The 25,745-nt window shown below is 39.5% G+C and overlaps 1 protein-coding gene across 1 annotated transcript in view; it reads left to right on the plus strand.

Annotated features, from left to right (window-relative positions):
• Window positions 1-5,548: 5,548 nt before the first annotated feature.
• Window positions 5,549-25,745, plus strand: part of XPR1 (xenotropic and polytropic retrovirus receptor 1) — a 199,241-nt gene continuing 179,044 nt past the window's right edge. The window contains exon 1 of the mRNA XM_060034998.1: window positions 5,549-5,809. Within this exon, the coding sequence (XP_059890981.1) occupies window positions 5,741-5,809 (69 nt within the window). The 5' untranslated portion in view covers window positions 5,549-5,740. The remainder of the gene's footprint in view (window positions 5,810-25,745) is intronic.

Raw genomic sequence — 25,745 nt, forward strand, 5'->3', positions numbered from 1 at the left:
TCTCTGCAGGTCAGTTCTACACCTTTCAGCATGATCACTAACCTCATTTGCTCAAGCAACAGTTTGACTTTATATTTATCACACATAATTCTAAGTTTTAGAAGAGTTACTTTGTGGTAAGTATAACTGTTCCCAAACTTAGAATTACATGTGATAAATATAAAGTGTTCAGACTCAGCACTTGTGAATTTCTAGATAAACTGCTGAGTACACTAGTAAATTCTCACTCATGGTCCTACAACATGCACACAGAGTAATGACAATTTAGGATATACAGAAACCAAATGCTGTACACTGCTCAGCCTTCTGTAGCCCTTCATGCTATGGAAGCTACTTTCTCTGAGGTCACTAGTAAGTCTTTAATTGCTAAACCCAATGGCTTAGAAGTCATCCTACTCAACCTCTCTATAACATCTGACAATGTTGACCACTGCTTCCTTGACACAATTTTCGTTTTATGGCTTCCTTGACACTTGCTTCTCCTTATTGTTTTGCTGCCCACTCTGGCCTCACCCCAGCCTCTTTCCTTGTCCCATCTTCTTTATCAGGCTCATACCTGGATGTTCCCTTGGACCCCTTTGCATTTCAGTGTATACTCTCTCCCTGGGCAGACTTACCAGGACTTAATCATCATCTAAAGGTGAATGGCTCCCCAGGCCTTCAGCGCTACCTTCTTCTTCCAGAGCTCTAGATCAGTATTTCCAACTGGAGTACTGTGTGTCTCACAAATTCTAACTATTTAACACATCCAACAATGCCCCAAACCTGCTCTCCACGTCCTTATCTCAGTTCGTGGCAGCAGCATCTACCCAGTCACTAGGGTTAGAGTCACACATCACACCTCCTTTCTGTCCATCACTATGGCTGGCTTGGGTTGTTGCATCAACAGTCAACATAACATGGTGGTTAAGAGTAAGGACTCTGGAGCTGGATTGCCAGGGTTCAAACCCAGCTCTACTACTTGCTGAGTGGTTGACCTTGAGCAAGATTCTTAACTGCTCTGTCTCAGTTTACTCACATCTAAAATGAGATGAGTGATAGTAGCTACCTCCTGGGGTCTCTGTGGGGATTAAATAAGTTTGTATTTGTGAAGCATTTAGAACAGTGTCTGTCACAGAGTAAATGCTACATAGGTGCTTGTTAGTAAATTGGTTACTGGTTTGTCCCTACTCTAGTCCATTCTTCACACCGCTAACAGAGGTTTTCGAGGGGCTGCCAGTTACTGAGTGGTCAACCAGAGGTCAGTCATTATGCTAAGTGCTTTATGTACAGAATTTCATTTAATCTTCATAACTACCTGTCAGGGAAGTGTTATTATTCCCATTTGAGAGATGAGGAAACTGAGGCATTAAGCGCTAATGTACTTGGCCCAAAGTCACACACTATAAATGCCAGAGTTGGGATTTTAATTCAGGTCTGTCTATTCCCAGAGCCATAGTTCAAAACCAGGAAGCCATACTACACTGCTTTCCCAAGGCAGAGTTAGTCACTGCATAGACTTCAAAGATCCCGCACTGCCTATGCTGTCATGATCTATTCCTTTACAATTTTATTCCAACTTAACTTTATTTCCTGCAACTTCCCTCTATGTGGCTGTCCTTTCCTTCCTCTTTCCTTCTCTCATTCCCTTCTTTCCTTCCTTCTTTCTTTTCTTCATCAACATTTATCGAATGCTTGAATGCCAGGCACCACGCTAAATTAGAGAAAACGAGAGAAAAGAGCAATTTGTCTTCAAGGAGCTCATAGTCTGACACAAATTATTATTGACAATACAGTGAGGAGAGTGCACCGGGGGATGTGGGAGCCAGAATGGGTAAGGGAGGTAAGGGGATGGGGACAGTTTCTTTGAGGCAGGGACATTTAGCTGCCTTAAAGGATATTCTGGTCAGACAACTTCTTGCCATTCTCTAACAGCCCTGAATTCTCTTTGCTTTTTGCCTTTGAGATCTTTGGAGGTGTCTTTCTCCCTGTCAGATAGTTGTTTAAGACTGTATTTGAAAGCCACTTTTTCTGGGATACCCTCCTTCCCTTCCTAGTCAGCTGAATGTGTCCTCGTAGATACCTCAGTTACAGTGCATATCACATTGTAATCTAGATATTGGCCTATCTGCCTGTCTACCTGACTGGATTTTGATGTCCAAGGAAAATACAGTCTTATTTATTTATTTATTTTTATAAATTTCTTTATTTACTTATTTATTTTTGGCTGCATTGGGTCTTCGTTGCTGCTCGTGGGCTTTCTCTAGTTGCGGTGAGCGGGGGCTACTATTGGTTGTGGTGCACAGGCTTCTCATTGCAGTGGCTTCTCTTGTTGTAGAGCACGGGCTCTAGAGTGTAGGCTCAGTAGCTGTGGCGCAGGGGCTTAGTTGCTCTGCAGCATGTGGGATCTTCCCGGACCAGGGCTCGAACCCGTGTCCCCTGCATTGGCTGGCGGATTCTTAACCACTGCATCACCAGGGAAGCCCTATTTTTGAACAGTCCTTTATTCCCAAAGTGGCATGACTGGCATATCATAGTGTTCAGTAAAATTTTGATGAATGAAGAGTTATTTGCCTATTTACAAAAGAAAGTGTAAGAGTTACTTCTGATTCAGACTAAAACTATTCAGATTATCATTCTTAGTACCTTAGCACAGTACTCTGTAGAAAGTAGGTTTTCAATAAATACTAAGTATTTGATTGTTCTGTCAATGAACTATCTGAAGTAATGCTAGGAATAGGAAACTTATTATTAAATTTAATTCTGTAGATAAACTAAGATTTTCAGGCCCAACTGAGTCTTGGGGCTCTGGATCCAGCATAAGAAAAATTAAGAATTATTGGTAATAGTATTGAGGATTTCCTGTCTTCTCTGGGTTGAGTCATGGTTCCAGAATCTTGCGCACAGTTAAGGTACCAAGGTATGGTGCTGTTGGGAGCTGGATGCCACGGTCTACAGGAGTTGCTGCCAAGAGTCTACCATTCTTCCATCATCAAAGAGTCTACAAATAATAACTGCTGGAGAGGGTGTGGAGTAAAGAGAACCCTCCTACACTGTTGGTGGGAATGTAAATTGGTGCAGCCACTATGGAGAACAGTACGGAGGTTCCTTACAAAACTAAAAATAGAGCTACCATATGATCCTGTAATACCATTTCCCACTCCTGGGCATATATCTGGAGAAAACCATAATTTAAAACGATACATGCACCCCAATGTTCCCAGCAGCACTATTTACAATTATCGAGACATGGAAGCAACCTAAATGTCCATCAACAGATGAGTAAAGATGTGGGGGGTGTGTGTGTGTGTGTGTGTGTGTGTGTGTGTGTGTGTGTATAATGGAATATTACTCAGCCATAAAAAAGAATGAAATAATGCCATTTGCAGCAACATGGATGGAGCTAGAGATTATCATACGAAGTGAAGTAAGTCAGACAGAGAAAGATAAATACCATATGATGTCACTTATATGCAGAATCTAAAAAAATGATACAAAGGAACTTATTTACAAAACAGAAACAGACTCACAGACGTAGAAAACAAACTTATATAACCAAAGGGGAAACAGGCGGAGGGATAAATTAGGGATTTGGGATTAACAGATACACACTACTATACATAAAACAGATAAACAAGGACCTACTGTATAGCACAGGGAACTATATTCAATAGCTTACTATAACCTATAATGGAAAAGAATCTGAAAAAGAAGATTCTATGTCTACATGTGAATCACTTTGCTGTACACCTGAAACATTGTAAATCAACTCTACTTCAATTAAAAAAAAAGAGTCTACCATTCTAGTCTATACTTGGTAAAGGCCCACAATCTCTTTTGCAGCTGCTCCTGGTTCTGTCTTCCTAGGCACACCATGCAGTTATTATCTCTCTGTGGTTGTGCCTCCTTCCTGGGAGCCTAGCCCTCTCTTGCTGTCTTTTTTCTCCTGACAACCTTTACCTCCAGTAGAGGGGAATTGTTATGGAGGGCAGCAGGGTATAGTGCTGAGCTGAGAGGAGTCCTCACTCCTTCTCCTATTCTTCTTCTTTTTTTGACCCTGATTACCCTTTCACCCAAGGTTGAGGCTTTTTTGTACAATAAAAGTCAGAAAGACTCATAGCCTATGCCTGTTTTCCATCATGCATCACCCCTGTCCTGAGGAAATAATTGTGGAATCCCTACTGGCATGAATTAAGAGGAAGGGGAAAGGGGAAAAAACACATGGAAAAAAAAAAAAAGCCAACAGTAGATGTTGATAACTAAGAGTACTGTCTCGGTCATGGTTGTCCCCTAGTCTTTGGACATCCTCAAAATTGTGAGAATTAAAGGACAAGGTACTGTACGTATAAGGGGTTTAGAATAATGTTTGTTACATGGACAGTGAGTGCTTAACAGATGTTAGTTATTATTATCCAGGGCTCCTCTACTCAGGGAAGGACCTTGGTTAGTGTTCCAAATCAGGTCCTCCAGGACAATCACTCCCATGCTCAAAGTAGTGCCAAGCTGTGTGTGTGATCCATTCTCCATTCTCCTCGAGGACAGTCAGCCTGGGTGCTGGATCCATGTCTGGTCTCCCTGAGGGTAGAGATCCAACCGTAACTCTAGAGGATTCTCTTTCCTCCCAACATTGGTTACCCTCTCAGCCCCACTCCTAATCTCCAGGAAGCTAAGTCACAAGTCCAGCTGGTACCCACAATCCTGGTTTGGGCCCAGGTGTTGTTGCTGGCCTTTCTGGTAGCCCCGGGACTAGATAATTACATTGAAATTCAGAAGCAGCATGCAATTCTTGGCACTGACGTCTTTAATTAAATTCAACAAGCATTTATTGAGCACCTAGAGCATGTAAAATAGGATTCCTTTAAATACATGTGGCCCTTAACTATTTTAGTTACTCAGTTTGGATTAATGTTGATCCATCATTGAGGGTTTTATGAAGAATAAATATCAAAATGGAAAAACGTTTGCACAAATCTTTTTTTTTTTAATATAGTTATTTATTTTATTTATTTTTGGTTGTCTTGGTTGCTGCTTTCTCTAGTTGTGGCGAGCGGGTGATACTCTTCGTTGTGGTGCGTGGGCTTCTCATTGTGGTGGCTTCTCTTGTTGCAGAGCACAGGCTCTAGGTGCATAGGCTTCAGTAGTTGTGGCACGCAGGCTCAGTAGTTGCCGCCCATTGGCTTAGTTGCTCCGAGCTTTGGAGATTTTCCTGGACCAGGGCTCGAACATGTGTCTGCTGAATTGGCAGGCAGATTCTTAACCACTGCGCCACCACAGAAGCCCTGCACAAATCTTTGAAAATATAAACGTCTTGTGTGGATTATTGTTGCTACAGTATTAATATTAATTGCAATAACAGCACTGCTGCTTCCCAGGCTGGCGGTAAAGAGCAGCTGTAAGGCCCACAGGCGCCAGACGTAAGAGGTCAGGGGAGGTGCCTTCAGCACGTCCGGCCCAGAAGGGGCGGAGCCTTGAGGAATGTACGCAAAGCCCGCCCCTTACTCCGCCCCCTCCGTCGGTGCGCGTAGGCGGTTACCATGGCGATGACGTATAGAGGGCGGGGCGGGGCGGGGCTATGGAGAGGAGGAGGAAGATGGCGGGAGGGCGGCTCTGAGGAGACCTCGGCGGCGGCGGAGGAGGAGAGAAGCGCATCGCCGCGCCGCGCCGGGGCCCATGTGGGGAGGAGTCGGAGTCGCTGTTGCCGCCGCCGCCGCCGCCGCCTGTAACTGCTGGATCCGAGTGGGAGTGAGGGGGAGACGGCAGGATGAAGTTCGCCGAGCACCTCTCCGCGCACATCACTCCCGAGTGGAGGAAGCAATACATCCAGTATGAGGTACCGGCAGCGGCCGGGTAGTGGGAGGACTCGGAGGGGCCACCATCTCGCCAGTCCCGACCTCCACCGCCGCCTTCCGCTCCTGCTGCTTCCCCGCGGACTTTGACCCGGTGCGGCGGGGAGCCACTGCGGCATCCCCGCCGCGGCCGGCCCCCTCCGGGCCCCGCTGACCTTCCCCTCCCCCGCAGCCCCACTGCCGCCGGAGTAACGGATATGCGGGCGGCGGACCGGGAGGGACGGCACAGCCGGTCGGGGCTGGGGAATGGTGGTGGGAGGGCGAGCCGCAGGTGGGGGAGTCGGGGTGTAAGGGTAGCCTGGGGTCGCGGCGGTTCCGCGCTAATCCCCTCCTCCCGCTCACCCTGACCTCTGGTTCCTACCCTGGGCGAGCGCCCCCTCGCCAAGGTTAGGTCTTGTTTCTCTCTGCTCACCTCTCACCAAGGAATCTTTCTCTTCCCAGATAAGCCCCTCTAGTGATTTCCTTCATTCCACAGAGCCCTTCAGCTTTCCCCCACTTGCCCACTGTTGACAAAGGCTTTGTTAACAGCGTTGAAACTTGATTTAAATGTGTATCACACATGCGGTGGTTACAGTATGCAAACGTATCGTAATCAACTATTTTGTTTTGATAAAAAGACGGTGATTCGTTTTTTCACTAATTTAATGAAGTATATAAAGTAATCATATCTTTGGTTTTGGCTCTTCTGTTGTTTTGGAATGGAGTGAAGGGGAAGAGGAAGGAAGAAAGAGAAGGGAATTATTAAAATTTTAAGGTTTTCTTTCCTAAAATTTTTGTTAGCTAGGGAGAAAAGTACCATCTTGTAAACAATGTACTTTGAAAACATACCTGTGTTATTACAGAAATCATGGCCCTCCTCACCCTTAATTTCTGTGATAACTGCTCCTGAAGGGTATTTAATAGATAGTGATAAGGAACCTTACACTAATAAAAAGAAAAGTGAAGATAACGAGCTCATTTATATTTTCAGAAGCCAAGATACCTGAAGGGCTTTAAGCATTGCAATAGGTTATTCTCAGTGGCTGGCAGTTCAGCTCCTGGATAGAGAAAGACTTAATCTGTAACCTCCAGGAATTCACATCTATGTTATGTGCAGGAACAAAGAGTATAAAATCAATATGAACACAAATATTCTAGCTAGGTTTTATAAATTGAGATATTTCGATTTTCTATTTAATTTCTGTTTTAAGTTCATTGATAGGATGTTTAGGCAACAACGCGGGTTTATTTATTCGTATAACAGTTGTAATAATTGAAGAAAAGGAAAGGGATGTAAGTAGGTTAAACAACCTTGAAGATTGTAAAATAAATTCACATTGTAACATACAGTATTTGAGTATTGCCAGAAGTGAAAGGCCTAAAATTATGAATGCTTTCTTTAAACTTAATTTTCTTGTAGTGTTTTGTGGCTACATTTTGTAAGAATGAAATAAGGGATTAGCTTTTCAGCCTGTAGAGTTTTTGATTTATTGTTTCTAATAACATTTGGTCAGTTTTAAAACCTTGGCTAGAGTCCAGATGATGGTTTTTATTGAAAGGAAGGTATTGGTCTTTCATCTTTCTAGTAGTAATTTTCAGCACCACTGCTAGTTCTTCATAGAACACAGCATGCTGAAGCAACATCTTATACTTGTTATATAGTATGGAATGCTTCATTTGGGGAGAAGTAATAGTGGCTGATTGTATGCTATGATTCATTTTAAGTATTACAGCACTTAACTGTTTCATAGAATTGTATTAATCTGGAATACAGTTTCTGGGGCTGGAAGGAGAAGCATAAGATTCAGTTTGAAGATGAAATTACCTCTTGATTTATAATGTCAGCTTTGTGGCTGGAGTCATTCTGGGACTCTTCATTCACATACTCCATTTGGACATTAGTCCTAAATGGTTACTTTAGTTTGGTCAGAGAGGAGAGGAACACATTTCATATGTGTGACTGCGTTATCTTTCCTAGGCCAATTAGAAATTATTTTTTGAAAAATTCATTAACTGTTGAAATTTTATTCTGCAGAGGGTCCCTACTATGTGACTCCTGTTGTGGAAAAGCTCATTGTTTGGTAGGCAAAACTAATAAGGAGCACTTTTCTTTGTGAATTGGAGCCATTAAAGACATTTTTTATAGGGTTGGGGTCTGTGTGTTGTATACTATTTCTCAAGAGCTGGTGCTGTTCCTTTAAAAATAGTTAAAGGGGCATAAATAAGCGTCTTTAGAGTCTAGGAATTTTGGCAGCTTAAAACTTTGGGGAAAAAAGGACATCATAAAAGATGTTAGCATTTGCTAGAGAAAAGAACCTTCTCATAGTGCAGTAACATGTTTCTCATATGTGAAGATGATGCTCTTGAAACACTTAGTAGACCAGACACTTGAATTTGTTTTTCAAGTACTGGTGATGAAATTTGGGTGTATTACTCCTGATTTCTTGTGTAGGCTGCTTTCTAGTGCTGTGAACGACTATGAACTGTTCAGCTTCTTTGGTTTTATGTCATTTTGCTATATTAAATTTTACTTGAAATAAGCAGAGAATTAGGTTGAAGCTGAAAATGTTGTTTTACATCTCCGATTATATGTATTATTGTGTACACACGGTCATACAATAAGTGCTAGTTCTTATACACGTTCATCATGAGGCCATGGGGACAGTCTTTTTGCCTTTCCAGGGTTCTTTCCTCTTTCATAAAATAAGAATATAGGGCCAGAGCTTTTCAAGTTCTGTTGTAGTTCATAGGTTTTTTGTATTTTTTAAAATTAATTTAATTTATTTAGTGGCTGCGCTGGGTCTTCGCCTCTGTGTGCGGGCTCTCTCTAGCTGCGACGTGCAGCTTCGTTGCAGTGCGTGAGCCTTTCATTGTGGTGGCTTCTCTTGTTGCGGAGCACGGGCTCCAGGCACGTGCCCTCAGTAGTTGTGGATTGCGGGCTCCAGAGAAAAGACTCCGCAGTTGCGGCGCACGGCCTCAGTTGCTCCGCGGCATGTGGGATCTTCCCAGACCAGGGCTTGAACCCGTGTCCCCTGCATTGGCAGGCGGATTCTTAACCACTGCACTACCAGGGAAGTCCCAGTTCATAGGGTTTTTGTTTTTGTTTTTGTTTTTTGCGGTACGTGGGCCTCTCACTGCTGTGGCCTCTCCCGCCGCGGAGCACAGGCTCTGGATGCGCAGGCCCAGCGGCCATGTCTCACGGGCCCAGCCGCCCCGCGGCATGTGGGATCCTCCCGGACCGGGGCACGAACCCGTGTCCCCTGCATCAGTAGGCGGACTCTCAACCACTGCGCCACCAGGGAAGCCCACCCCCATAGGTTTTTGATTTAACTTTTAATGGATTTCGTTTTTTGGATTGTTAAAATTATTGTTAGTGATCCATCAATATCCTGAAAATTATCAGTTTCTAATTTAAAAATGAATTGTGGCGTTCACAGACTTGGTCTTCATAGGCAGAATAACAGAGCATAAAAGAATAGAGCAACATGGAGAAACCATATAAAGAAAATCAGTTTGATCCATTTGTGAATAGTTTTTACAAACAACAAACACAAATGGGAAGAGACTACTATCCCTGTTTCCAATAATCTATTTGAGTGTAAATCTTGGCATATAAGATAAGACATCAATAAAGCTTTATAAGAGTACTTTTTTTCTTTTAATTTATTTATTTTTGGCTGCGTTGGGTCTTTGTTGCTGCATGCGGGCTTTCTCTGGTTGCCATGAGTGGGGGCTACTCTTTGTCGCGGTGTGTGGGCTTCTCATTGCAGTGGCTTCTCTTGTTGCAGAGCACAGTCTCTAGGCACGCAGACTTAAGTAGTTGTGGCTCGCGGTCTACTGAGCACAGGCTCAGTAGCTGTGGCGCACGGGCTTAGTTGCTCCACAGCATGTGGGATCTTCCTGGACCAGGGCTCGAACCCATGTCCCCTGCGTTGGCAGGCGGATTCTTAACCACTGCGCCACCAGGGAAGCCCCAAAGAGTACTTTTTAAAATTTAGTATCAGTGATTGTATATTTTAGAGTTCTGTAATTGATTAATCAAAATTAATTTAGACCAGTTTCAACCAAATAGGCTAGTATGACCATGTTAATATTTTACAGAATATTAGCAAAAGAAGCAAATATATTTGGTGCCTTAGGCTGCTGACTTGTATTTTCTTCCCTAGGGTCCTGTGCTGCTTTGGTTTCTCAGGAACCAGGAATTGTTTTTTCAGTGTACGCTGTAGTTTTGTAAGGTACTAAAATAATGAGGTATCTAAATTTCAGGACTTTAGAGTTAAAAGGGAATTGAGAGATTATCTGCCTCCTTGTTTTTTTTCCAGGCAAGGAAACTAAGGTCCAGAAAGGTTAAGTTATTTATTTGTCCAGGATCATATATAGATAGCTAGTCTCTTGAGCACAGATGTGTAAGCATTGGGAGTCAGGTCACCCAGACTGTGTGACCCTGACGAAATCACTTCCTCTTTCTGGGCTTTAGGTTCTTCATCTGTAAAGTGAGAGAATTGGACTTGATGGTTTCTAAGCTCACAGCCCTCTATTTTCTAAGGACCCATATAGCTCCAAATTTCTGTACATTTTTATGGTTTCATTATGTTTTACATATGAAGAGGACAGAACTTAAAGCATTACTATTAATATCATCCTTTTAAATTAATAGTCTCCTTTCAAATAATTTAAATGATATTTTAATCTGTGACTGGAAAGCTGACCCAGTGAAGCTTTTATTTAACTTAGGTAAAAAGTGATGGTCATAGTTTAATTTTTTGTTGCAAGATTTGGGAAGGGATTTTCCATAAACTGCATATCCCTTATTTTCAAGTGTAAGGAAACACTGCCATAACATTATTGTGATTTTCATTTATAGAACTCTCCCATGAGAACACTTGTGTTGCAGGCTTCAATTTCCCAAAGGTATTATGTTGATTAGTTACGGTTAACTTGCCTTGCTGGAACTTGTTTGAAATTTCCAGTTTGGCCACCCGATGGGGCACAAACCACACTTCTTCTTTTAGGCACTTCGGCAAATGAAAGTACAATATAGCATATTTAAAATAACATTTGTAAATGAGTATGGCAGTAAGATGCCTGGCATATACAAATGTTTCTTAAGTGAGTGAATGAATGTTGTATAAAACAGGAAGTTATTACTGTTCTTTATTATCTTTGTATAATGAAGTACATTAGGTTAAGTGTCCTGGAAAGATTACACTTGTCCATCCATCCCTGAAGGTTGGTTTTGGATCAGTTTTTGAGTGAAGGCCCAGATCATAAGAACATAAGACTCTTATTTGACCCAAGGTGACCATGGAAAATCAGTCCTGACTTCAAATCCAATTCTAATCTGAAAAGCATTTGAGACTGATTGAGTTGTGCTGGCTGGATGTTGCAAGTATATTTGCATCATAGCCCCCGAAGGAGAGTACCCAACACTCCCATGGAGTAAGAGAAGGTAGTTTTAGAAGGCTTAATTATATTCATTTTTATGCATATGACAAGAAGAAATGAAATTTTACTTATATTGAATAAGTGGATTGATGCAATGACCTTGTTTAGGAGGTAGTCTGAGGGAAAGAGAGACAAGAATTGCTAATAGTTTTCTCACTTGTTTGTTCACTTTCAGCAAATAGCAATTAATCCAGTTTATGGGTGCATAGTTAAGATGAATTTATGGATATTATTTAGTTTTGACTAAACTAACTCTTATAAAATGGATGTGACTTAAAAAGACTCTTGTAAAGAAGCCTCAACAGCAGTACCAGCCATAACAGCATAATGCAAGCACATGTGAACAACAAGAAAATGGCAGAGCTGACAATTCTACTTCTAGTACTAGCTTTTTGTCAACCAAATTACAGAAAAAACAATGGTACTTTAATAGACCTGACAAGACGTTTGCCAAAAAGTTTCAAAATAATTAAGATAATTCTTTGAAATAAGATTTTACATCCTTTGTCATCCACAGTGAACACCCTAAATGTATGTTATGTGTTAGAGTTTTCTGCCTTTGTGAGGTCTGTTTTCCAGCTTATAGCCATTATAATCAAGTTTCAAAATTAAGTGAATCCTGAAGTTTGAACTAGGCCTTTGAGATACTAAAAACTAAGATTTTAAAAAGTAATGAACTTTTTCTGTTAGGTTGTTCTTTAAAAGTATTGTTATTGATAATTTCTTAAGAGAAATTAAAAATATTTTCACATTATTCACAAATGAAAGTTTAAATTATTTATTTTATTATTGTCTCATCTTTTAAAACTTCCTCTTAAAAAAGTTCTGAGTTTTATAATGTACACAGTTGTAGAAGGAGATAATTTATAAACAAAGGTACATATATTGGAGGCGCATAGTAAACTTTTTTTTTTTTTTTTTTTGGCGGTATGCGGGCCTCTCACTGCTATGGCCTCTCCTGTTGCGGAGCACAGGCTCCAGATGCGCAGGCCCAGCGGCCTTGGCTCACGGGCCCAGCTGCTCCGCGGCATGCGGGATCCTCCCGGACCAGGGCACAAACCCGTGTCCCCTGCATCGGCAGGCGGACTCTCAACCACTGCGCCACCAGGGAAGCCCCTCTTTTTTTTTTAATAGTGATATGACATAAAAATAGTTTGGAAGATTTTTCTCAAGTTGTATAGCTTAACTGCAGGTGGTTTGTGGGTTGCTTGGTATTTAATTGGCCTTTGGGATTGAGAGATTGTCAGAATTCACTAGGATTCTTGCCCAGTTGTATTTTCCTTTTCAGTTCTTCCCCTTACCTAGTAAATGCTAAAAGAAGCCAAGTAGGGCCTTCCCTTGCGGTCCAGTGGTTGAGACTTCACCTTCCAGTGCAGGGGGTGGTCAGGGAGCTAAGGTCAGGGAGCTTAGCTCCCTGGTCAGGGAGCTAAGGTCCCACATGCCTCGTGGCCAAAAAACAAAAACATAAAACAGAAGCAGTATTGTAACGAATTCGATAAAGACTTTAAAAAAACGGTCCACATTTAAAAAAAAAAATCTTTAAAAGAAGCCAAGTAGACAATGTTCGTGAACAAATGCCTAAAAAAATTATTCATTCATTCAACAAATATTTATAGGGGCTCTATTATGTCCTATAGGCTGATAGATTTGTCATTAAATTCTAGCTCTTTTGTTGTCTTAAAAATAGAAAAAAACAAAAAGGAGTATTTTATTTTTTATAAATTTATTTATTTATTTATTTTTGGCTGCATTGGGTCTTCGTTGCTGCGTGCGATTTCTCTAGTTGCGGTGAGCGGGGGCTACTCTTCATTGTGCGGGCTTCTCATTGTGGTGGCTTCTCTTGTTGTGGAGTGTGGGCTCTAGGTGTGTGGGCTTCAGTAGTTGTGGCACATGGACTCAGTAGTTGTGGCTTGCGGGCTCTAGAGTGCAGACTCAGTAGTTGTGGTGCACGGGCTTACTTGTTCCGTGGCATGTGGGATCTTCCTGGACCAGGGATCAAACCCGTGTCCCTTGCATTGGCAGGCAGATTCTTATCCACTGCGCCACCAGGGAAGTCCCAATAAACAGTATTCCTGTGTGTGTGTGTGTATGTGTGTGTTTGGTTTTATATTTTAGTCAGCATAGTGCTTTCAAAATTAAAAATGGTGTAGAAAGGGAAAATTGTAGATTGTGGACTTGGAACATGGTGAAATTTGGATCACTTGTGTAAATAATATGGATTCATAATATGGATGAATTCTCCCTGGCTTTTCAAACGTTTTATGTTATATGCCTTTAAATTTAATTTCTTTATAGGAAGAAATTTGGTTACCTGTTTCTTCCCATCACTAGGCAGGTGTGGTATCTATGGGGACTGATCAGAAAATCCTTAAAAAGTTGTTTATTATAGGTCAGAGGAAAGTTTAATTAACCTGCTGTAAGCATAACTTACAATTTTCATATTGTCTGTAACAGGAGGGACAGTATGTTGATTAAGAAAACATAGTCATTGCTTATTGAAGATGACCTGCAGTATTTGGAAAGACTGTAGACCATGAATAAGGAGATGTAAGTCCTTAGACCCAGTTCTGTCACTGAATAGTCATAAATAATTAGTGAACAAGTGATTTTTTTGAAGATTGAAGGGTGAAATGTAATCATACAGGAAAATGAGAAGCTTTTAGATTATTGTGTGAATTACTTATTTAAGCTAAATTGGTAAAGTTGTAATTCACAGTAATCCAAGTGCTTTGTGTGCTTTTTCTATACCTAAGAGAAGTCCTTTAACTCTTTGGTCTTGGGACCATTTGAAACTCTTAAAAATTATTGAGGATTTCAATGTCTATTGATAATATGCTACATTAGAAATTAAAACTAAGAAATGTCTGAAACACAAGAGTATACAAGCACACCTCTACTAGCCATCAGAGACATGACATCACGTTTCATTTAGCCTCTGGAAAACTCCACTGTGTACTCATGAAAGAATGAGAGTGAAAAAAGCACATGAAGTTGTAGTATTATTATGAAAATAGTTTTGACCTTTTGGCTCCCCTGAAAGGGTTTCTGAGAGTTGCTGCCTTAGAGCACAGGACTCCTTTCAGAATGTTTGGAGATGGCCTGAGAAAAAGCTCTCTAGTCTTAGGAAGCACATAAGAGGATAAAGGAAATCCCGTAAGTGAGGATTCTCTGGTGTATCCCACCTGCACAGGATGATAGAGAAAAGAAAGTTGTCTTTCCTGAGATTCCCACTTTCATTCTCTCTTCTTTGAATTGAACTAGTGGAAATGTGGTCCTTTTGTCATTAAGGAGAAAGGAATTAACATTTATTGACCAGTTAGGAACCAGGTGTCATCAGTATGTTACTTCATTTAATCTTCACAACAGTTTTGTGAGATAGATGATTTATTATCTCCATTTTACTGATGAGGAAACCCAGGCTTAGAGAGACTAGTCAATTTGTTCATGCCACACATCTAGTAAGTAGTAGAGCCAGAATTTGAAATCAAATTTGTCACACTTTGGAACTCTTGCTTTTTTATATGCGAATTGTAAATAACAGTGGTGGCAGTAACAGTGCCAGTAACAGTAGCAGTAGCAGGAACAACAGCTGTTATTTATTTTATTTTATTTTTATTTTTGTGGTATGCGGGCCTCTCACCGCTTCGGCCTCTCCCGTTGCGGAGCACAGGCTCCGGACGCGCAGGCCCAGCGGCCAAGGCTCACGGACCCAGCCGCCGCACGGCACGTGGGATCCTCCCAGACCGGGGCACGAACCCGTGTCCCCTGCATCGGCAGGCGGACTCCCAACCACTGCGCCACCAGGGAATCCCCATCAGCTGTTATTTTTTGAGTGCTTATTTTGTCAGTCACTGTGACATTACTTTAAAAACGTTTTCTCTTTATAGTAAGCTGTTTAGGTAGGTTGTTATGTTAGTTATGTTTGTAGATGGGGAACCTGAGTCTTAGAGCCATTAAGTAACTGATTATGTTGAAACTGCTAATTGTGGTTAGCAGAGATGAGACTGAAAGAGCCCCTGCTTTTAATTCCTACATCATACTGCTTTATGAAAAATAAATAAATCCATCCATTTATACGTAAGTACATTTAGGCGTAGTCTTACCTGTTCTCCAGCACCTGCTGAAGTAATGGCTGGTCTATTTTTAGTCCCAGGTCTCAGTCTGCATGGTTTGGAGGTAGTAGAGTATGGTCTGGAGGTCAGAGTTCACCTGTGTTAATTTATTTTTTCCTCAAGATTATCAGTGTAACTATTATGAGGTAGGCAGCTGTTAAATAGAGGACTTTATAAAGATGAGCCATAAGAAAAAAATAATGAGATATAATGATAAGTGTAAGAAGAGGAAGATAAAGAACAGCGGATATAGCTGTTGCTATGCCACAGTCATGGCTTTTGGCTTTTAGATTCTTCCATAGATCATGGAACGTTAGGCCTGTAAGGAATTTCAGATACTAATTAAGTCCAATTCCCTTTTTTACTTGAGTGGGAAATGAGGTCCAGAGAGGTTGTGATTCAGGGACACATGGCTTGGTTAGTGGCTGAGTGAACACAATCACCCTGATTCATTTTATTGTTTAACTATTTTGCATCATATGCTTATATGTCAATAACGCGTACAGAGAAGAAACTCTGAAGCCAGACTGCCTAGGTTCATATTCCATCTGGACAGTTTACTAGTTGAGTGACCTCAGGCAAGTCATTCTACCTCTCTGTGCTGCAGTTTCCTTATTTGTATAATCGGGACAGTAATAGTAGTTACAGGACTTTTTAAAAACATCTTTATTGGAGTATAATTGCTTTACAATGTTGTGTTAGTTTCTGCTGTATAACAAAGTGAATCAGCTATACGTATACATATATCCCCATATCCCCTCCCTCTTGAGCCTCCCTCCCACCCTCTCTATCCCACCCCTCTAGGTGGTCACAAAGCACTGAGCTGATCTCCCTGGGCTATGTGGCTGCTTCCCACTAGCTATCTGTTTTACATTTGGTAGAGTATATATGTCCATGCCACTCTCTCACTTTGTCCCAGCTTACCCTTCCCCCTCCCCATGTCCTCAAGTCCATTCTCTAAGTCTGCGTCTTTATTCCTGTCCTGCCCCTACGTTCTTCAGAACCATTTTTTTTTTATTCCATATATATGTGTTAGCATATGGTATTTGTTTTTCTCTTTCTGACTTACTTCACTCTAGTTACAGGACTTTTGTGAGGATTATATGAATTAAAATATGAAAAGTGCTTAGACAATGCCTATGCCTATATTTGCTATTAAAATTATTTAGTTAATGCTAGGTTAACAGTACCTGTGTGAGGGAAACTGAGCCTCAAATTTTGTCCCTCTGGGCTTGTCCAGTTCATATTTTCTTGGAAAATGGCTTTGTTGATTTTAGGTATTACTCCTGTTATCTGTGATATTTTTATTAATAAATTGTCCTTTTTTATATACAGTAAGAAATTCAGGTGGGAACAATTATATGGTTTTGAAATAAATTAGTTCTCCTTGGTTACTTGTAACTTGCATTCATTTCAGTTATAGACTGTGCCTTCATATTCTTTTCTTTTTTAAAAATTGGGGTGAAATTCACATGTGCATTCCTAAGTATGGTTGAATAGCTTAAGTGAATCCTTTGAGTTTTCAGAGACTGTCTAGTTTTAGTTCTTTTCACTTCTGTAATGGAAATTTAATTTTTAATACTAGAATTAGTTTTAGAGTTGAAAAAGACCTTCTCAAGCCCTCTGTTTCACAGATGAATAAATCGAGGACAGAAAGGCCAAGATATGTGGTCAGTCTCACAACTAGCTGATAGGAGAGCCTGGAATAAAAGTATTGACCTCCTGCTCACTGCTATACCTTGCTGAGGCTTATCACTGCCATATAAACATTTCTTTACTTTTAATTTTAAGAGTAAATTTTCTTTGTAAGAACCCATATAAATTTAAATGTTCTTGTTAATGATTACTTAAATACTCTGTTAATAACATTTATCTGAACCTAATCCATTAGTTCACATTAACGACCTCAAATAGTTCGTGTGTGTGTCAATTAAAAGACTAAGTAAGTTAAGAGACTCAAACCTTAAAAATGTTGTTTACTCAACTACAGAAAATTAACCATTGCCCCATCTAGGTAGAAACCTATTGTAGGTGAGGAGACAGGACTGAGGAATTATGGTAAGGCTTGAGGAGTTAGGTAGAGATGAGAGCAAGACTCAGGAAAGTTGAAAAATCATTTGGGCATTTCTCTGTAGCATATCTGTTTGAATGTTAACACAGGTTACATGTACATGAAGAGCACCTCCCCTCCTCCCTGCCCCCCATCTCCCCATCTCTTACGCTGCCAAGCCAAAGTCAGGGCACATCTGACTAGAGGAGATTAGAATATGTATTAAACCAATTCGTTAAGTATTCATGAGTGTCCCCTTCCTTTTTTTAAAAAAATAATAAAACAATGATGATGATAATAACAGCCAATATTTATTGAGTGTTTCCATTGTGCCAGGCATTTTACATTTAATCCTTACCCTCTAAGGTAGGTTTTGTTATCCCTGTTTTAAGAAGTCGCTGAGCCTTGGATTGAGTAGACTGCCCAAGGTCACATAGGTAGTGAATGGTTAAAACCAGAATTCAGACACAGGTTTGTCTTATTTCAGAACCTGGATTCTTTTTTGTAAGTTTATTTACTTATTTATTTTTGGCTGTGTTGGGTCTTCATTGCTGAGTGCGGGCTTTCTCTAGTTTCAGTGAGCAGGGGCTACTCTTTGTTGAGGTGCTTGGGGTTCTCATTGCGGTGGCTTCTCTTGTTGTGGAGCACGAGCTCTAGGTGTGTGGGCTTCCGTAGTTGTGGCTCGTGGGTTCTAGAGCGCAGGCTCAGTCGTTGTGGTGCACGGGCTTAGCTGCTCCGCAGCATGTGGGATCTTCCAGACAAGGGCTCGAGCCTTTGTCCCCTGCATTAGCAGGCAGATTCTTAACCACTGCGCCACCACGGAAGCCCCAGAACCTGGATTCTTAACATGGTGTTACATGGTCAGGATTTCATAGAACAGAAAGTTTATGTTACTACTTGTTAATGGTTATTTATGAAAGAAAAAAAAGGTTAATGTATACATTTTTGAAAGTTTCTTTGGTTTCGGTAGAGATGAAAAACTGGGAAGAAAATTGGTAACTTTTTCCTTTTTCTTTTGCACTTTTGTTGTACAGCCTTATTAGAATTTCTGAATTGATTTGTAAGCATAATGTATTAGAGAAGAAAATGTTTTAGGGAAAGAAATTACTATCAAATGCAGAATTTTGAAATTCCTCCTTGACCTTTCTTACTTCCATTTTAGAGACAGTGTTATTTAATATGATAGGTTTTATGTAAGGAAAACTTATTAAACCATTTTTTTGTTTGTGTTTATTTTAAATAAATTTGTTTTATTTATTTATTTTTGGCTGCACTGGGTCTTTGTTGCTGTGCGTGGGCTCTCTCTAGTTGTGGCGAGCGGGGGCTACTCTTCATTGTGGTGCGGGGTCTTCTCATTGCAGTGGCTTCTCTTGTGGAGCGCGGGCTTCAGTAGTTGTGGCTCGCGGGCTCTAGAGTGCAGGCTCAGTAGTTGTGGCACACGGGCTTAGTTGCTCCGCGGTATGTGGGATCTTCCCAGACCAGGGCTCGAACCCGTGTCCCCTGCATTGGCAGGTGGATTCTTAACCACTGTGTCACCAGGGAAGCCCTAAAACATTGTTTAAACAACTTTATGTTTAAAAAATTTTAGCAATGATATCAATAATTAATAATAATAATTTAATGCATATTTTGTGAACCTGCCCTGTTAAACACATAGTATCCTATTAAAGTAACATCTGCCTTCTTGGAATTGACCTATATACACTAATATGTATAAAATGGATAACTAATAAGAACCTGCTGTATAAAAAAATAAATAAAATAAAATTCAAAAATTCAAAAAAAAAAAGCAACACCTCCCTTCCAAGTTGTGTAATTGCAAGCATACACAATATTTTAGTAGGTAGATCTCTTTTTTTCTCATTAGTATTTGAAATTAAATAAAGATATTATTGGTAAAGGTAAAGTAATACCATTAAACTTTTTTTTTTTATTGGCTGCGCCGTGTGGCATGTGGTATCTTAGTTCCCTGACCAGGGATCAAACCTGTGCCCCCTGCATTGGGAGTATGGAGTCTTAAGCACTGGACCACCAGGGAAGTCCCTATTAAACATGTTTTAACGTATCTCTTTTTATTGCTTAGCACAGTGATTTATGTAGGTGCTTTGATATTTATACTTTAAATAACAGAAGTTGGATGAGTTGCCAGATATAGGGGTTGAAGGAGGGAAGAATTTAATATAGATATAATGGTTTAAACCTAGGGAAACTGGTAGAGGAGAGCTACTTATGGGGGTGGTAAATTCATGAAATTAGATCTTAAGTATGCTGATTTCATACACAAAATGTCTATATGTAGAGATAAGTACTAGCTGGAATTTGAAAAATTGTATCAAAGATAAGATTTATTACAATTGAGATAGTAATTAAAGAATTAATTCACTAAGGGAAAGTATGTAATGCAGAAAAATAGAGACATAGAGGAAATCTTGGAAAAAACGTCATAGGAGTTAAGGGTCTTAAGGGTAAATGGACTATCAGCAGTAACATACTTTGTAGACAGGTTCATGAGAATGAGGATTAAGGATAGGCCTTTGGATTTGATAAACCTTGCTCATTAGTGAATTCTGAACGTAAATTGTCTTCTGCTAACTTTATTCCAGGTTTTAAGAGGTTAAAGTCATTGAGACAACATATGTGTACTTTTCATTTGAGAAATTTGTCTGTTAACAGAGTGAGGAAAATAGGATAGAACCTTTAGGAATGAGTAGGATAAAGTAAGATTCTTTGCAGGATATATGGGATCCATTCATCTTGAAGGCAGTAGAGAAAGTAGCTTTAATTTTATCTAAATTTTTTGCTTTAATTGCATTTCCCTCATTTATTGGCTGTGGACTTTTAAACAGTTATTTTATTTCTCTGAACCTCAATTTTCTTGCATGCAAAATGGGGATAATATTTACCTTTCAAGATTATTATGAGAATTAGCTATAATAATATATGAAAGTGCCAGCAAGGGCCTGACCTATAGAAGATGCTTTTCAATAAAGTATAGCTGTTAATTTCTGTCTTCATTAAAAATAAGCCATAGGAGTAACTTTTATTCATTTATTCAGCAGACGTTTATTTTAGGGTGTTGGTACTCAATCTTTTAGTATAACAAGACTACTTCAACATCATGAAATTTCTTGGAAACCAAATGATGGTAGCTGGACTTTTAGAATCCATTGCTTGAGAAACCACATTTTGACCAAATGAATTACTGCATTTTGTAGATTCTAAGATGCACATTCCTTGTTCCACATTCCTACGCCTTTGAAATTGAGATTCATTTTACAGATGTCACATAGTTAATTGGTAATGTTTTTCTTTCTTAATGGTAGGTAAAATAATGGTGCAGTGATACATAAATTAATGGTGTGTCTTAACAATTGACGGTATCTTAGACTCGATGAAATATGGTAGTATTTTATTAAGTACAAATACCTTCATGTATTTTGACAAGTAGTAATGTATTTGTGGGAAACATTATTTAGCCTACAGACAATACCTAGTTTATAAGGTTTTACAGTATTGAAATTGGAGCTATGAAGTGGTCTGAGACTGATGGATTAGAAACCATTTTTATAAGTGTACAGGTGTATTGCAGAACCTTTGGGTTCCTTTTTTTGTTTTCTTTCAGATAAAAGGCAAACTAAGAACAGAGTGAGAATTTTATGTTGCCATACTATTATATTTGGTCAAAATTCGACATGTTTTACCAACCTGTATAAACCTTATATATTAAAGATGACTGGAAGCCAAACACACTAAGAACTTTTCTTGTGGCTAGTAAATGAAAGAGGTTTGAATCTTATGTAGAAATAAAAGATAATGAAAATTAGGAAAAATAAGAAATGACTTTGCATTTTGATATTTCATGAAACTGGAAATGCTATAAAATAATTCAATAAAAATAACATGGTTACTTAAAAAATTAACTGATGTGCTCATTTTGGATATTTAGGCTTTGAAATAAAGCTTTTTTTTTTTTTTTTTTTTTTTTTGCGTTACGCGGGCCTCTCACCGTTGTGGCCTCTCCCGTTGCGGAGCACAGGCTCCGGACGCGCAGGCTCAGGGGCCATGGCGCACGGGCCCAGCCGCTCTGCGACATGTGGGATATTCCCGGACCGGGGCACGAACCCGTGTCCCCTGCCTCGGCAGGCGGACTCTCAACCACTGCGCCACCAGGGAAGACCTGGATATTTAGGCTTTGTGTTGCAAAGTCTGTGCAATTGACAAATGTACTTTGAACCTGTACTGTGCTAGATGCTGTGGCCCATAAGAATTGAAGTGAGACTGCTCTCTGCCCTCAGAGAATTTACAGTTGTTACCATAGTAAATGTAAGAATGAGCCATACAGATTTAATTAGTTATAAAAGAGCATTTGTTATCAGCTTTATTTTATTGTCAGAATAGGATCCTTAGACAAGGAGGATGCTGATTTAATCTATCAGATTTATTCCGTCCCAGCTCAGAAGTGCAGCTATGTGACTTCTCAAGGGCATTCAAGGGTATAAGTTAAATTACAGTATTGGTGGCTGTGGCTTATGGGAATGCAGTTTTGCTTGTTATTGCTAAATAAATCACTTAATTGAAATTGTCATAGTTTTCATTTCCATAGTTTTTGTATCTTTATAGGAATAAAAATTTTAGGTACTTTGATCAAGACAAGCCAGAGATGTTGGTTATGATCTAATAACATTACATTCTGTGATATAAAAATGTTTTTCAAATCTAGCCTCATGTATTAATTATCTGTTGCTCTATAACAAACTACCTAAAACTGCTGAACCAATAAGAAACATTAATTGTCTTACACTCTTGCTGTGTGTAAAGAGTTTGGAAACAGCTTAACTGGGTGATTCTGGCTAAGGATATTTTGTGAGGTTGTCGTCAAGATGCCAGTCAAGGCTGCAGTCATCTCAAGGCTTGCCTGGGGCTGGATCCAATTCTAGAATGGCACACTCGAATGGTTGACAAATTTGTGCTGGCTTTTTTCAGGAGGCCTCAGTTCCTTACCACTTGGACCTCTCCATAGGGCTGCTTCAGTTTTTTCATGGCTGGCTTTCCCCAGAGTGGGGAATCCAAAAGAGAATAAGATGAAAACCACAGTGCCTTTTATGACCTAGCCTTGGAAGTAGTACTCGGTCATTTATGCAATATTCTATTGGTTATAGAGGTCAGTCCTATTTAGTATGGGAGGGGATTGCACAAGAGCATTACTACCAGGAGTTAAGAATCATTGGGGGTTATTTCAGAGGCTAGTTACCACACCTGATATAAAAATCTAATGGTTTAGAAAAGTTTTGGAAATGAAAGGAAGAGTATCAGAAAATTGAGAGGCCAAAATTAGAGGTAAATCTTAGAAAATAAGATTTCACTCCAAATAGTGGGCTATGTGTCTTTTTCTCAAAGAAGCGTGGATTACAGAATGAGCAATACTTGGGCAAGATGATACTTCAATAACCTTTCTGAATTTCAGATCTTCAGTGGTAAAATGAAAATCATATTTACATTAAAGAGTTGTGGGCCTCTGTTAAAGTAGTGTGTTTAAAATACTCAAAACGATATCTGATAGTAGGCATTCAGTAAAGGTAACTATAATTACTTTTATTATCGATCAGTATTTGTGGTCATCATATCCTCAGCTCTCGTGTACTCAAAGCAATCTAATCTAGTTTCTGCCCCATTACTCTACTGAAACCATTTTTTGAAGGTCACCAATGAGCTCCTGATCCTCAGACCTAATTATATCTCTTCTTAGTCTCTTCTTGATCTCTAAGCAGCTTTTAATTTTTCTTTCCTTTAACTTAAGGATATATTTTATTAATCTTACATATGAATAGTTTAAGTTATAGGCTCTAATGTTAGGCATTTTAATGTTACCTATTTTTGTTTCTTTATAATTCAGTTGCAGCATTCCAATTAGATAGATAGACAGACAGACAGACAGACAGATGGATAGGTAGGTAAATAGGCATCTGTATTCACCTTCCAGCTGAAGAAACAGAATAATTGTTAGTATACTGAACCCTTCCTTGATAGCTGTTTTATTTAACTCATATGTTCTCAGTTTTCTTTAAAATTTTTCTTCCAGTTTTACTGAGATATAATTGACACATGGTGTAAATTTAAGGTGTGCAGTGTGTTGATATGATACATTTATAGATTGCAGATGATTACCACTATAGCACTAGCTAACTCCTCCATTACATCACGTAATTACCATTTCATATTTTTGGTGAAAACATTTAAGATCCATTGTTGCAATTTTCAAGTATATAATACAGTATTATTAGCTATAATCACCATGCTGTACATTAGATGCTCAGAACTTGTTAATCTTATGACTGGAAGTTTGTACCCTTTTACCAGTATCTTCCCATTTCCCCCACCCCCCAGCCCTGGGTAACCATCATTCTACTCTTTGTTTCTTTGAGTTCAGCATTTTTCAATTCCACGTTTCAGTGATATCATATAGTATTTGTCTTTCTCTGACTTCACTTAGCATAATGCCCTCAAGGTTTATGCAAGTTATTGCAAATGGCTGGATTTCCTTCTTTCTCACGGCTGAATAATATTCCATCGTGTGTTTGTGTGTGTGTGTGTGTGTGTGTGTATCTCACATCTTCTTTACCCGTTCATCTGTTGACAGACACTTAGGTTGTTTCCATGTCTTGGCTATTGTGAATAATGCTGCAGAAAACATGGAGGTGCAGATATGTCTCCTCTAAGCAGCTTTTGATAATTTTTAATATATCTTCCTTCTTGAAATGCCCCTTTAATTCCTGTGGCACCCTATACATCTGGTGTTTTCCTTATTGTCTTCTCTGTTGCTTTGTATTCCAAAAGATTCTGTCCTTGGTCCACTTACTTTCTGAAAAATTTCATTTACTTAGGGCATAGACAGTTTCAAATCACCTTATACACATAATTTCCAACTCTTAACCACTAGCTCTGACCTATTTTCCAAACTGTAGATCTCTGTTTTCATCTGTCTGCTGACCATCTCAGTTGTCCTGTGGATACCTGAAGTGGTTTGTTAACCCAAACTCCTGTCTTTTCTTTGCCCAAGTTTTTTCTTTGGTGTTTTTGCAGCTCGGTTAATAGTATCACTAAGCCTCTTTCTCTAGGTTTACCTATGCTCAAAATCTTAGAGATCTTTAATTCCCTTAGTTCATGTTTAGTTGTTTGTCTAATCTTCCTATTTTGCTTCTTGGTATCCCCCTCTTTCCCATATATCACCTTCTTTTTTTAAATTGCTACTATGTTAGTTAGGCCTTCAATATGCTTTGATCATTTTTAAAGTATTTAACATATTATATTAAAATGTATCTATTTATATGACTGTCTTTTCCTTGCTTGATCCACCATTATTTCTTTAGAGCCTGGCATAGTGCACAGAGTAGACATGCAGTAATGTTCATTTAATGACTAAAACTTAGTAACTTCTTTAATGATGATATTAAGTAATCTAGAAATGTTTATGATGAGCCTTTCTTATACAAGTACAAGCAAGGTGGCTAAAACCCTGACTTTACAATCAAATGGTGAACAAGTGACACACATAAATAATTAAAACATAAGGTGGAAATATTAAGTGCTATAAATGGTTTCAAATAGAGTACTACAGGATTTCAGAGGAATGAGTAAAGACTTCCAGCTGGAGGAATCAGGACAAAACATAAAAGAGATTAAATTTGATCTGGACCTTGAAGGATGGTTAAGGTTTGGAAATTAGATTGAAAAGATGGAAGTAGGGATAGGGGATTCCAGGTAGAGGTAATAGTTGTAAACAAAAGGCAAAGATGGAAGAAATATTGAAGTCTCTAAAGTGAGTAATAGGTAATTCATTTTGACTTGAGGGTCAGGTTGTGAAAATGAAATTGGCTTTCTTCAGTTCGGAAGATAAGCCTAGAAACATAGATTGGATCATTCTGGGTGCCTTATAGGCCAGCAGAGGAATATGGGCTTTATTTTGTGGCCATTGGGAAATCCTTGTAAGTTTTTAAGAGGAGAGTCAGACTGGTGCTTTGGAAAGATTGATATGGCAGTTGTTTGTGAGATGTGTTAGAGAGATGAAAACCTAAAGGTTGGTAAATCAGTGAAGAGTCCGTTGAAATAGTTCAGGTGAATGGATAGGAGAGAATGAATGTAAAAGAGGTTGTGGTGGTGGCATTGACGAATCAGATCACTAAACTTAGGAGTGGAAAGGAGGAGAATATAAGAATGTTAATGCAGCTAGGACAGGGATTTTTATTTTCCTTGTGATGTATCCCAGGTGCCTAGAACAGTCTTGGCACATAGCAGATACACAAATATTTGTTGAATGAGTGATACAATAGCTGAGAT

This window comes from Delphinus delphis, chromosome 1 (genome assembly GCF_949987515.2).
Source record: "Delphinus delphis chromosome 1, mDelDel1.2, whole genome shotgun sequence".
In the NCBI taxonomy this organism is placed as follows: domain Eukaryota; kingdom Metazoa; phylum Chordata; class Mammalia; order Artiodactyla; family Delphinidae; genus Delphinus; species Delphinus delphis.